This window comes from Zerene cesonia, unplaced genomic scaffold (genome assembly GCF_012273895.1).
Source record: "Zerene cesonia ecotype Mississippi unplaced genomic scaffold, Zerene_cesonia_1.1 Zces_u003, whole genome shotgun sequence".
In the NCBI taxonomy this organism is placed as follows: Eukaryota; Metazoa; Arthropoda; class Insecta; order Lepidoptera; family Pieridae; genus Zerene; species Zerene cesonia.
The window spans coordinates 2,467,237-2,481,350 of NW_024045133.1; the positions used below are offsets into that span (position 1 = coordinate 2,467,237).

At 37.9% G+C, this 14,114-nt stretch overlaps 2 protein-coding genes across 3 annotated transcripts in view; one reads left to right on the plus strand and one right to left on the minus strand.

Annotated features, from left to right (window-relative positions):
* Positions 1 to 4,105, minus strand: part of LOC119838467 (tenascin-like) — a 20,190-nt gene extending 16,085 nt beyond the window's left edge. Inside the window, exon 1 of the mRNA XM_038364413.1 lies at positions 4,057 to 4,105. Within this exon, the coding sequence (XP_038220341.1) occupies positions 4,057 to 4,105 (49 nt within the window). The remainder of the gene's footprint in view (positions 1 to 4,056) is intronic.
* LOC119838567 (venom protease-like) overlaps positions 1 to 13,093 on the plus strand; it is a 13,467-nt gene extending 374 nt beyond the window's left edge. Inside the window, exons 2-11 of one of the 2 annotated variants that reach the window (XM_038364553.1) lie at positions 509 to 582; positions 5,179 to 5,276; positions 6,471 to 6,558; positions 7,100 to 7,204; positions 8,086 to 8,150; positions 8,532 to 8,692; positions 9,165 to 9,362; positions 10,307 to 10,496; positions 11,674 to 11,843; positions 12,870 to 13,093. In XM_038364553.1, coding sequence (XP_038220481.1) covers positions 5,222 to 5,276; positions 6,471 to 6,558; positions 7,100 to 7,204; positions 8,086 to 8,150; positions 8,532 to 8,692; positions 9,165 to 9,362; positions 10,307 to 10,496; positions 11,674 to 11,843; positions 12,870 to 13,043 — 1,206 coding nt within the window. In that variant the 5' untranslated portion in view covers positions 509 to 582; positions 5,179 to 5,221 and the 3' untranslated portion in view covers positions 13,044 to 13,093. The remainder of the gene's footprint in view (positions 1 to 508; positions 583 to 5,178; positions 5,277 to 6,470; positions 6,559 to 7,099; positions 7,205 to 8,085; positions 8,151 to 8,531; positions 8,693 to 9,164; positions 9,363 to 10,306; positions 10,497 to 11,673; positions 11,844 to 12,869) is intronic. The other variant, XM_038364552.1, reaches the window with a different exon arrangement.
* Positions 13,094 to 14,114: the final 1,021 nt, after the last annotated feature.

Consider the following 14,114-nt stretch of genomic DNA (forward strand, 5'->3'; position numbering starts at 1 on the left):
GCAAGTGAGACAGTTTATTTGATTCTATCATTAAAGTGTGTTTTTTAGCTTTTTTACTATAATTTTTTAAATAATTTATTAAAATAACTCCATCAGTCGATTTTAATTATATATATTTTAGAAGATTTTAATAATAGTAAATCGATTTTGACATTGTTTTGACCAACAAGAAATAATTTTTATGTAAGGAGGTTAGTTTTTAAAACGAAATAAGAATTTAAAAGTATGTAAAGTAAATAAATATAGGCTATTAGCTGTTCGTCTCGGCTTCGCCCCTGGTACATATATAGCCTATGTCACTCAGTGAACCTACAGCTATCCAATGGCGAAAGAATTTTTAAAATCGGTACATTGCTTCTTGTGAAAACGAGACAAACATACAAAATTACAAAAGTTTCCTATTTACAATATTAGTGTAGATATATACATAATATTTTAAAGCTGAAGATTTGTTTGTTTGAACACGATAATCTCAGGAACGAGGCCGATTTCAAAAATCCTTTCACAGCTGGATATGTAGGCGATTCCTGGGTGCAGGCTATGTATGTAACACGGACGAAGCCGGGGCGAACAGCTAGTTAAGTAAGCAGTACATATTTTATATTGAACAATGAATAAAAACATCACCATACTCGTGCTAAGGTTAACTAATTTTAAAGAACACAAGATATTCAATTAAGAAATTAAAGACTGTAGTTTTTGCGTGAAAGAATAACAAACATATACATCCATCCTCACCAACTTTCGCATTTATAATATTAGTAGGATGTTAATCGACTTTCATACAAACTATATAATAATATACATATATTTATTTATTTATAATCCTTTATTGTACAAACTTAGAAAGAAGCAACAGAACACAGTAAACAGAAAAAAAAGACATTGTTTGTACAAGAGGCGGCCTTATTGCTTAACACAATCTCTGCCAGGCAACCTTGTAGGAGAGGAAATGTACGAAGTTCTGGGATAGTGCAAAAGCGAAAGAAAAACATATGTTATTTCTTCTCGGCATTCCGAATCGTTAAATAAAAAATAACGATTCATAAAGACTTGTAAAAGCATGTCATCATCATCAGCCATACATGTTCCCACTGCTGGGACACAGGCCTCCTATGGGGGTTCAGGTCATAATCCACCACGCAGGCCAAGTGCGGGTTGGCATATGTCACATGTCGTCGAACTTTTGATTCTCGGACATGCCGGTTTCCTCGCGTTTTCCTTCCGTTTTGAGCAGTAAAATAATACTAAATTAATATATTTATTGGGTAATGACCTTTTGAGCTAGAAATGGTCTATGTATCGCAAAACGGGCAGACGGATAGATTCTGATATATCGATTCGGGGATTCGCAAAGTCTATTCCTTTAATTATTATTTATTTATCTCTTATAGCAAGAGGAATAAATATTTGCCAGTTTCAAGTAAAATAAAGTAAATACTCGACTCTTTCCATGCTTCCCGCGCTTTTTGTTTCATACCCGTTTGCCAAACCAGCTTGAAAATTTCTTTTTATTAATTACACTTTTTTTATTAGCTTCACCTGTATGTTTGTTTGTAACCGACTTCTTTGGGCGCGATTTTGACCCACTTTAAACGGCCAGATTTCGTTCAAACTTTGTAGATTTATTGAGGACCGATGACAATACACTAATTTGATAAAATTATTCCAGTTTTCAATTTGCAAAATATGATTTTTGTTAAAGCGTGTTTTATAGTTTTTTTAAACTATTATATTGATTATTATTAGCTGCGCCCGGCGTTTTCACCCGCGTCAGCAGTCCGTATCCCGTAGGAATATCGGGATAAAAAGTTGCCTATATGTCATTCCAGTAATCCAGCTGTCTACGTACCAAATTTCATTGCAATCGGTTCAGTAGCTTTTGCGAGAAAGAGCAACAAATACACACACATCCTTACAATTTTGGCATTTATAATATTAGTAGGATCTATCTAAATTTCATATGACAATAATAAAAGCTATATTTGCGGACGTTATATTTATTATTAACTAGCTGTTCGCCCCGGTTTCATTCATGGTACATATATAGCCTATGTCACTTATGGTAATTGCAACGTTATAATAGTGAAAGAATTTTTTGAAATCGGTCCAGCCGTTCACGCATGATGGCGTGACTAAAGGAAATAGGGATTCATTTTTATATAGATAACTAAGCCTACTAATATTATAAATGCGAAAGTTTATAAGGATGTGTGTGCGTTTGTTGCTCTTTCACGCAAAAACTACTGAACCGATTGCAATGAAATTTGGTACGTAGATAGCTGGACAACTGGAATAACATATAGGCAACTTTTTGTCCCGATATTTCTATGGGATATGGACGAATGCGGGTGAAACCGCTGGTCGCAGCTAGTAGATAATACATCGAATGGCTCTGTAACCTTCACAGAAGCAACTAGTAATATTATATCGAGTCTTCTTACATTAGGAAATATAATTTTAATTGACTTCCAAAAAGGATCTAGCCTTCAAATTCATCCCCCAACAATCTAGTCTATGACCTGATCCATAGTCATGTACCTAAGTATTTATATCCTACTATCACGACATAGTATAATGCAAAGTCGCTTAGCGCGTCTACCCCTATGCGTGTATGTATGTTTAGATGTATAAACTGCAGAACGGATTTTAATGGGATTTTTATAGATAGAGTGATTCAAGACGAAGGTTTATTTAATATATAAAATTCTCGTGTCACAGTTTTCGTTGCCATAGTCCTCCGAAACGGCTTGACCGATTTTGATGAAATTTTTTGTGAGAACCGCCAACATCTATTTTTCATACTCCTAAATGATAAGAGTAAGGCGGAACAGCGTTTGCCGGGTGCAGCTAGTATGTTAAATAACATTACAACGCGTGCGAATCCGCGGGAAAAAGCTAGTTTAAGATGATGGAATTTATAACAGTCATAATATGTATCAGTGGATGTTTCTAGAATGTTGCAGACTTTTTTCTCTATTTCTTGTTGTTATTTTCCTCGTTTTTTTTTTTATTTGCGTCAATTATTGTTGTCTATGGTATAGGTGAGGTATGAGTACATAGCATATCTGCGCAGTTATAATGGTTTATTTTTTTTTTTATGCCATTACACAAGATCGCCTCTTTGGCACATTGGTTAACGCGTGAGCGTAGTACCGAGGGGACCTGGGTTCAATTCCCGGTGGGGACGCACAAAAAAAATGTCTCGGTCTCGCAGGACACAGAAGGCCTACCTACTAGTCTGTAAAGAAAATCGATCAGTGAAACAGATGTACATCATCTGCCCCATACCCCACTAGGGGACACGGGACTTCACTTATTACACAAGAACTGAAATGACGTACACACGCACACATTCTTATAATCAACCAATCAACGGTAAACAGTTTAAATGTAGTCCGATAGTATTTTTCATCATATAGTCTTTATATATAATTATCGTATCAAAATGTTCGTTTCCATACCTCTGAAACGCCTGCACCGAATCTCATGAAATTTTGTCTGCATATCGATTTAATCTGGGAATCGGCTAACATCTATTTTTCATACCCCCAAATAACAAGAGTAGGACAATTAAAAGTTGACTAATTTTACGAATTATAATGTGATAATAAAAATTATGAACACAACCGCTCATTAATTCATGCAAATAACACTTAAATAAGTATTAAACGATATTTTCCTTGTGTTATGGCGTTGTTACGAAGTGGGAGGATGATTATCAATACACTATGATGTTTTCAACACGCTTTTATTTGCTTCATCTGTATATTTATGTCATCGTCGGCAATGGAGCTGGTGGGTCGCCTGATGGTAAGCGCTACTACCGCCAGTGGACATTTGGAGATGTAAGGTCGATTGGCCGACCTTACGCCTCTACAAATGGATTGTTGACTTCATATTGGAAAGGGATTAAGGAAGGATTGATGATAGGAATAAAGGAAAGGACTGGGAAGGGTAAGGAAGCGGATATGGGCCTCTGGCTCCCCCGCTCGCCGAAAGAAACACAGAACTATGCTATTTCACGCCGGTCTTCTCTGGGCGTGTGGTACTTACCCAGCGCGAGCTGGCTCAATTCGTGCTGAAGCGTGTTCGACCACCACATATAGAATGTATTTATATAACCGAGTTCTTAAGACTTGATTTTGACCCACTTCAACGGACAGATTCAATTCAAATTTTGTACACTTATCAAGGATCGATGACAATACAATAATTTCAAGAGCATACCTTTTTATCCTAAATAAATCGCCAGGATTGAATAATTTCCATACGTATACTTTGTATAAGAGAAATGAGATAATTCAGTGACTATTTAAAAATGTTTGGCGCGAAAATTAAAAAAAAATTGGACAACGTAGGTAATGAATATCAGAATGACAGATTCCAAATTCAAAATTTTAAATTGTGTAACATATTTTTTATTGTAACTGTATATTATGGACAGACTAAATATTTTACATGTCAGTTCAGTGTCTCAGTTACAAAGTTTTGATCAAATGCTTTTACGCATTATGAAGATCTTTGGAGTAAGGGTTCTGGGTTGTGTCTAGGACCTAGGTACCCAAGAATTCGTCCCAAATTACCTTGTATATTGTAAATTGTAATAATGTAACGTTTTTTAATGATGAAAGAATTTTCAAAAAGAATATAGTTATCAATTGCACTAATTTTAGAAACTATCGGTGACTTTTTACAGAAGCACTAGCGATGCGCCCCGGCTTCGCCCGTGGTACATATATAACCTATGGCTTTCCTCAATAAATGGTCTATTTAACACTGAAAGAATTTTTCAAATCGGACCTGTAGTTCCTGAGATTAGTCCGTTCAAACAAACAAACAAACTTTTCTTAAACAAAATCTTTATAATATTAGTATAGATTTATTTTTATTATGCTAGCATTTGTCCGCGGCGTCTTACGCGTTAAATTTGGAGTAGTTTAATAGATGTTATTATTATTCTATAAAAAAACCAAATTCGTTAAGTTTTAAAGATTTAAACATACATAGGGACAGACGTGGGAAGCGACTTAGCTTTTAACGTCGTGAAGGTTGTGGTAGTGCGTAGAACCACAGATAACACAATACTAATTAGAACAGTATAGTATTATGTTGTCTATGCTAGAACTATAAAAAAATGTATGTACATTCTCTGCTAATAAACGCGTTTATTTTCAGATACAACAATGGACTAACACAAACTGCGAACGAGTAATTAAAAATGTTAATAGCATTTATTTTCCTTGTTTTCGCAAGCGGGGGATTGCCTCAGAACAGTGAGTACCCGCTATGTCTAGTGACGAAAACGCAGTCATGTGGAAATGTGGTTGAGGTTGACTTTTAACTAACTCCCGTGGCCCCTTAACTTCAGCGGCTTGACGGAACACAGTGGGGTTTTGGACATAACCCAAAGCTCCATCCCCGAGGGCCGTGGGTAGCTATGTAAGATTTCCCCACTATAAATAAAAGTCATGTGGCTGAGTGGCTACCCCATCTGGCTCCACTTTATGTTTCTCGCTTTATTTATTTCTTAATTTTTCTTTGTTTAATTGTTTTCTTATGTTAGCTTTTTTATTGTGCTGTTTTGTTTTTATTATTGTATTGTTTTTTCTTAAGTTTATAGTCTTTTTTTTAATTATCATTTTGTGGAGTCAAATAAATGTAAAAAAAAGAAACGTCAAACATGTCAAAATATGTCAAACCACTGCTGAACAGTTTAATGCATACAAATTCATAGAATCAAATGACGCTTAACAGAAAAAATAATGCAGAAATTATTATTTACTAGCTTCCCGACCGCGGCTTCGCCCGCCTCCATATTGTTTTTTACCATTTAAGCCTTCCCTGGACTATTCAGAATGCACCAAAATCATGATTATAAAAATCAGACCAACCATTTTAGGCTTGTTTCCTCTTCCTCACTCTTCCCAGTCCATTCCTTCTTTCCTGTCGTCAATTCTTTTCATAACCCTTACCCCATAAAAGCGGGCAGCGCATTCGCAGACCACTACCTCTGGTTCTGTCGCAGGCTCTGTTCACGGGCGGTGGTGATCAATTACTATCAGGCGAACCACCAGTCAGTTGTCCGCTGTGACATAAAAAAAAATATATATTTTGTTTAGAGCAGGTGTGACAATTGATTCTATGATTGAAGAGTGTTTTTAATTTTTTGGACTATGTTTATGATCTGGAATTTACTTATTTATTAATTATGTCAGGGAGTCAATGTGGTATTTAGTATCCACTGAAAATCAGTGGAGAGTCTTAAGTTCCTTTAATGGGCTTAGACTCTTATACACTGAGTGGATCTCCCGTTTATACGAGGTTTATTTATCGTTTTGTAAATAAAATTATTCTTTATAACTTTACCTTGCATAAATAAATGTATTTTCTTTATTTATTTTTATTACTTGTGGTAAGTTTCGTCTAAATAGAGGTCTAATTAAAGTCGATTTATAAATAATTTTTAGTTGGCGATCAGTGCATAGTGCAACCAACTCAAATCATCGGCAGATGTGTTCCCGCCAACGAGTGTGTTTCCGTCAGACAGGATAATTCGTAAGTATTTACCTAAACTTAGGGCTTGTTATGATTAGTGCGTTCAAACAATCAAACAAACTCTTCAGCTTTATAACACAGTAGTAAATACTTTCTTTTGTCTCTTGTACTGTTTATAAACAATCATCATCATCAGCCCATATATGTTCCCACTGCTGGGACACAGGCCTCTTATGAGGGTTCAGGTTATAATCCAGCACGCTGGCCAAGTGCGGGTTGGCTGATGTCACATGTCGTCGAACTTTGATTCTTGCTCATGCCGGTTTCCTTCACGATGTTTTCCATCACCGTTTCTAGTAGTAGCGCTGTAGCATACATGCGCAGATATGATGTTATCCACATGCGCAGATAAATTGAGAAATCAATTTATTTCCTGCAAACTCGCCTGGTCTCGAACCCCCGACTAATCGATTTTAAATCCGAGGTCACCACTGAGCCACCACTGTTTACACACGTGTGCGTTATTTGCTTCGCTATACAGTCGATATCAGTGTACACCATATTGATACTTGTGTTCTAAGACATAGGGTTTCTTTTCCAGGCGCAACGGTATAAACCCTTCCATATGCTCATACACTTTTGATAGTGTGATAGTGTGCTGTCGAGATGGGTCCTCCATCTTGCAAGCGGCCACACAACAACGCGAGTAAGTTATTTATCCTACTAATATTATAAATGCGAAAGTTTGTAAGGATGTGTGTGTGTTTGTTGCTCTTTCATACAAAAACTACTGAACCGATTGCAATGAAATTTGGTACGTAGACAGCTGGACAACTGGAATAACATATAGGCAACTTTTTATCCCGATATTCCACGGGATACGGACTTACGCGGTTGAAACCGCGGGGCGCAGCTAGTAATGCTATATAAACATGCATGCATTCCCTATTCCATCCCCTTGCGAATAGAATTTATCAAAATCCTTTCTTAGCGGATGCGTACGTCATGACATCTATCTACATGGCGAATTTCAGCCCGATCCGTCCAGCGGTTTGGGCTGTGCGTTGATAAATCACTATTTTAGTCGGTCAGTCTGTCAGTCAGTCACCTTTGAGTTTTATATACGAGTATATAGATACCTCATTGTAGAAATACAAAAAGTAGACGTTATATAAAGTTATTAGTCGCTAATATTTCATAGAAATGGCGGCCATTTTGCTCACGCCCACAGATATCTCTACTAAGAATATTAAAATAACCTGCATTTTATGTCATAGCGGGCAGCTGAGCTGGTGGTTCGCCTGATGCTAAGCGATCACCACCGCCCATGAACATTCGCAGAGTAATGCCTAAGAATGGCCTGCCTGCCTACTAGTTGTTTGCCCCGACTTCACCCCGACATGGGCTATATGTGTACCATACACATATAGCCCATGTCACTCAATGAAGTTGCGTTTTTCTAATGGTGAAAGAATTTTTTGAAATCGCTTCAGCGGTTATTGCTTGAAAACATTACGAACATACAAACAAATTTTTTCTCCCTATAATATTAGTGTAGAAATTCTGCATTTGTTAAATTCGTTACAGTCGCAGGCCGGTCTGGTCGAATCAGTCAGCGAATCGAAACAGCAGAATGAGACTCAGCGAAAGGAGTGAGTAAGAGTTTTTACCGACTTAAAAAAGAAGGTTGTGATTATTATTAACTAGAATATTAGTGCTTGTTACCTATTGCCTGGAAGGAACACTTCTGGCCAACAAATTGTTTTTCTGTTTTTATCTTGTGATTGTTATATTTTTTTTAAGTTGCCTGTACAATTTTGTTGAAGAGTAATAAAATAAATAAATACTTTATGGTACATATCAAAATAAGTGCCAAGGATAGAAGGCGGTCTTATAGCTTGTAAGCGATTTCCTCCAAACGACAACATTATAAAAAAACCTATTATTTCAATTTAATATTTTCAAGTTAGCTAAAGATGCATCACTCAAGTATTCATCTCGTATCACCAACAACTTCTCCATATTACCCCCAGAGTGCGTAGAGTACAGCCGAGGGGTGACGCAGACGGTGGATTTCATCCCCCTCGTCCCAGAGCCCGACACGCTCTCCATATCCGCTGCGAAGTGTGACTATAATGGAGTTGAACTGATCGTGGGCGGAGAAGCAGCGAGCACGGGCGAATTCCCACATATGGTAAAGCTAACTAGATATATAGTATATATTTACTCATTACGACTTCGTCTAGAATCGCTTTTGAACAGTTCTTTGGCTACTAGCGGTCTGCTCCGGCTTCGCCCGTGGGACATATATAGCGTATAGCCTTCCTCAATAAATGGGCTATCTAACACTGAAAGAATTTTTCAAATCGCACCAGTAGTTCCTAAGATTCGTGCGTGCAAACAAAGAAACAAACTCTTCAGCTTTATGATATTATTAGCCGCGCCGCATAATTCCGTATCCCGTATGAATATCGGGATAAAAAGTTGCCTATGTGTTATTCCAGTTGTCCAGCTGTCTACGTAGCAAATTTCAATGCAAGCAGTTCAGTAGTCTATTTATAATATTATTAGGATATCTAAAGTGAAAATATGCCCTTTCCATGGAGTAAAGGCCAACAGCTCCTCCCAAAAACAAAAGAGCTTACAAAAGAACATTTGCTTCGCAGGCAGCGATTGGTTGGCTGGACGAGGACCAGACCTCGTACGTATTCCTCTGCGGCGGGTCCCTCATCAGCTCGCGGTTCGTGCTGACAGCTGGTCACTGCACCAAAACCACCAGGCGAATAAACAGCTCGCCAACGATAGTACGTCTCGGCGATCAGAATCTCGATCCCGAAGTGGAAGATGGTGCTGAGCCAGTTGAAGTAAGGGATTGTTTGTGTGCATGTACACACACATACGCATACGCACACACACATATACACACGTATACGCACACGCACACACACACACACATACACACACGTATACGCACACGCATACACACACGCACATACCCATTGAAAAGTATAACGTACTGGACGCTCGTCCCGCCTCCGCCCGGATAACAAGATTCCTGTTTTATCCCAAGGGAGTATTTAATCGGGATAAAAAGTACCCTATCACCCAAGTCAGCCCATACCCTGTCTGTATACCAAATTACATAAAAATCCGTTCAGTACTTTCAGCGTGATTAACAAACAAACTTTCACATTAGTTTGAAGTGTGATTAGTGGGATATTGTGATTAATATTTCCTCTCTTCACAGCATTCATGCAAAAAATCATACCAAACCTGCAGTTGCAGTAAATTTAATTTATGCCATACGAGCTGCGACACGCGGTTTCACCCGCGTAAGACCGTATCCCTTACGAATATCGGGATAAAAAGTTGCCCATATATTGTTCCAGGCGTCCAGCTGTCTACGTACCAAATTTCATTGCAATCGGTTCAGTAGTTTTTGCGTGAAAGAGCAACAAACACACACACATCCTTACAAGCTTTCGCATTTATAATATTAGTAGGATATATAGATGGGCATACACTGTCCATCGATCCACTCGCACCAAAAAGGACCTCCGCCTGAATAATCCTACTATCCTACTAATATTATAAATGCGAAAGTTTGTAAGGATGTGTGTGCGTTTGTTGCTCTTTCGCGCAAAACCTACTGAACCGATTGCAATGAAATTTGGTACGTAGACAGCTGCGTAACCGGAATAACATATAGGTAACTTTTTATCTCGATATTCTTACGGGATACGGATTTACGCGGGTGAAGCCGCGGGGCGCAGCTAGTAATTCTATAATAAGTATTGTTCCCATACAGGTGGGCATAAAGAGCATTATACCCCACCCGCAGTACCGATCGCCCAGTAAATACAACGACATTGCGTTGGTCGAATTGATGACCGATGTTGATTTCAGTAGTAACATACGACCAGCTTGCTTGTGGGTGAAACCCGATTTTAACGGGCATGCTAAAGCCCTGGCCACGGGCTGGGGTGTTACGGACCCTAGTAAGTATATTTCTTGCTAATATTTACGTATAGAAATTGAAAACTTTTTAACGGATTTTAAACGCCATTTATTCATTATATTATTAACCCGACCGGGAGACAGTCTCCCTGTGATCACGCTCGCTGTAAAGTGTTCGAAACGTATAAATCGCGTTTAAAATCCGTTAAAAAGTTTTTAATTACTAAATGTATAATACTCGCGTAAAATCAAACACAAGAAATCACAATATTTACGTATTCTTAGGCTAGCTGCACGCCCGTCCGGGTAGTCATTTATCGTAATTAAAACAAGAAAAAGTCTAATAATTGCTTTTTAGTTTTTGAGTCTTCAACTTATCTTCTATTTTATGTGTTTTATTTTAAATGTGTGGTGTACCTAATAAAATTATTTTATTCTTTATCTTATTCTTAATAAACTTATACCTGACTACGTAAAACTAAATTGTCTCCAGCCGGGCCGCCATATTTAATTGAGTGTGACGTCACAGCCTATGACCAGCAGACGATCAAGGCGCTTCTCATCATTCATCATTTATTGCTTTATGATTGGTAGTTTAGAAATTATTAACAAACAAATGAACATACGCACATACAAACCAACATATCGGTAAAAATCATAACCCTCCTGTTTCCTTAGTCGGATAATAATATAAACTATCCTATCTTTTGAGTTGGATCAAACTGCAAATGGTGTGCAAATTTGATTAAAATCGGTTTAGAAGTTTTAGGAATCCAAAGCGGATAATCAATGAAACAGGTTATTTATATTAGGGTTAGGATTTTAATTAAAAAAATTCTCACAAATTAATGATAATAAAACATAACTGGTATCATAATAATATATAGTAAGCACATAAATAATATATAGTAAGCTCTACCACCGCCCATGGACATTTGGAGAGGCGTAAGGTTAATTGCGGACTTTAATTAAGAAGGGATTAGGAAAGGATTGATGAAAGGAATGAGGAATAAAGGAAAGGACTGGGAAGGGTAAGGAAAAGGATATGGGCCTCCGGCTCCCCACTCACCGTACGAAACACAATAGCAAGCTATTATTTTACGGTTTTCTGTGGGGATGTGGTACTTCCCCGGTGCGAGCTGGCCCAATTCGTGCTCGACTCCCACAGTTCTTATTTCCAGAATCAATTTAAACTAAGTTAATTGTATTTTTTTCCAGACTCACGCATAAAAGAAACATCGAAAGAGCTGCAGAAAGTGTCTCTCACACTGCTCGAGAACCGGTACTGCGACCGCTTGTTGGTGGACTCTATCAACCGCAACTGGCAGGGCTTCGCCCCTTCACAGATGTGCGCCGGCGAGCTGAGAGGAGGAAAGGATACCTGCCAGGTGACAGACTTTATAGGGACAATAAAATAGACTTAATTTAATTAATCATTTATATTAATTATTGCAATTTACTGTTACAGAATAAACGAACAGCGGCCATGTTGCTTTCTTTTATTTTTAATAACACTAGCTGTGACCCGCGGTTGAAACCGCGTAAGTCCGTATCCCGTAGGAATATCGGTATAAAAAGTGCCTATGTGTTATTTCAGTTGTCCAGCTATCTACGAAGCAAAGTAGTACTATTATTCACCAATAGATGTCAGGAAAAAAAAACACGAATATGACATTTTCTAAAAAAGATTCCTAGCTAGATCGATTTATCGCCCCCGAAACCCCCTATATACTAAATTTCATGAAAATCGTTGGAGCCGATTCCGAGATTCCAATTATATATTTATATATATATATCTTCTATCTTTATATATATAAAATTCTCGTGTCACAGTTTTCGTTGCCATACTCCTCCGAAACGGCTTGACCGATTCCTCTGAAATTTGGTAAGCATATTGGGTAGGTCTGAGAATCGGCCAACATCTATTTTTTATCCCGATATTCCTACGGGATACGGACTTACGCGGGTGAAACCGCGGGGCGCAGCTAGTATATATATATATACAAGAATTGCTCCTTTAAAGGTATAAGATTGCTAAGAGGAATTTTTCGTACGTTAGCATGTTTGTAACGTTTTCAAACAAAAACTACTCGACCCATTTCAAAAATTACTTCACCATAGAAAGCTGCTGCTTCACTGATCACTCAGTGTTTATATATGTATCACGGGCGAAGCCGGGGCGAACAGCTAGTAATTAATATTCACGGATGGCCGAGAGGTTAGGCAAAGGTCTAGACTTATAAGTGCATACATTATAATTCATTACTACAGAATAAAAATGCTGGTTTTTTTTATATAATTAAAAGAAACTATGTGATTTTGCCGATTTTAAAATCGAATTTGAGTTAATCTTTGAGTTTAAGTATGTGTTTAGAATTTAGTTTGAGTTTAAAAATTTAACATTATATTTCCAGGGCGACTCAGGCTCCCCCCTGCAAGTCGCGTCACGGGACAACCAGTGTATATTTCACGTCATCGGCGTGACGTCATTCGGCCGAAAATGCGCCCAATCTGGCAAACCAGCTATTTATACCCGGGTATCCAGCTATCTGGACTGGATAGAAAGTGTAGTTTGGCCCGGGGAATAAGTGTAGATTAATTATAAAGTTTTAAATATAGATTTTATAATTTATTATTATTGTTTTGTTTTATTTAACGATCCCAGATATAACATAAATTTATGCTATGTCCCGATTGACATGTGATAATGTTTGATTTTTAGTTTTATAGCATTGAAATCCCTACTAATAATATAAATGCGAAAGTAACTCTGTCTGTTACGCTTTCACGCCTAAACCACTGGACCGATTTTGAAAAAATTTGGTATGAAGATAGAACTGAACTTGGGAAAGGACATAGGATACTCTTTATCGCTAAAAAAGAAGTAGAAAGGGTTGAAAGAGGGGATGAAAGTTTGTATGAAAGTTCGTTATTGTCAAACCGATTTTGATGAAACTTGGTATGAAGATGTAGCTAAACGTGGGAAAGAACAAATCATACTTTTTAATGCGAAGAAAATACTCCTTATCTTTTATACTCATGTCGCGCGATATAAGCGAATTCTACGCGAGCGAAGCCGCGGGCGAAAAGCTAGTGCTTTGTAAATGAGAAGTTTTGAAAGAATAGAAAAAAACAACTCACAATAATTTGGCCAAATTAATTCCACAGACAACACAATACTATAACTACATTATCGTTGCTGCGGTTTGGCAAAAAGACGCGGGTTCGGATTTTGTCTCGTGCTCTATTTTTTTCTATTCATTCTCATCGTGTGAATTTATTGACTTTTGTTTTCTTTAAGATAATGTAGTTTTAGGGTTATCGTGGGGCGATAAAATTTATTTTCCTTTATTATTTCATATAAATACATATGTTCTTTTTAAAGTACTTAATATTGTGGGAGTCGAGCACGCTTCGGCACGAATTGGGCCAGCTCGCACCGGGGAAGTACCACACCCCCACAGAAAACCGTGAAATAATAGCTTGCTATTGTGTTTCGTACGGTGAGTGGGGGAGCCGGAGGCCTATTCCCTTCTCCTAGCCCTTCCCAGTCTTTCCTTTTTTCCATTCATCAATCCTTTCCTTATCCCTTATTCCTTAAAAGCGGGCAGCGCATTCTCAGGGGTCTGAGCCTCTGCTCTGTTCATGGGCGGTGGTGA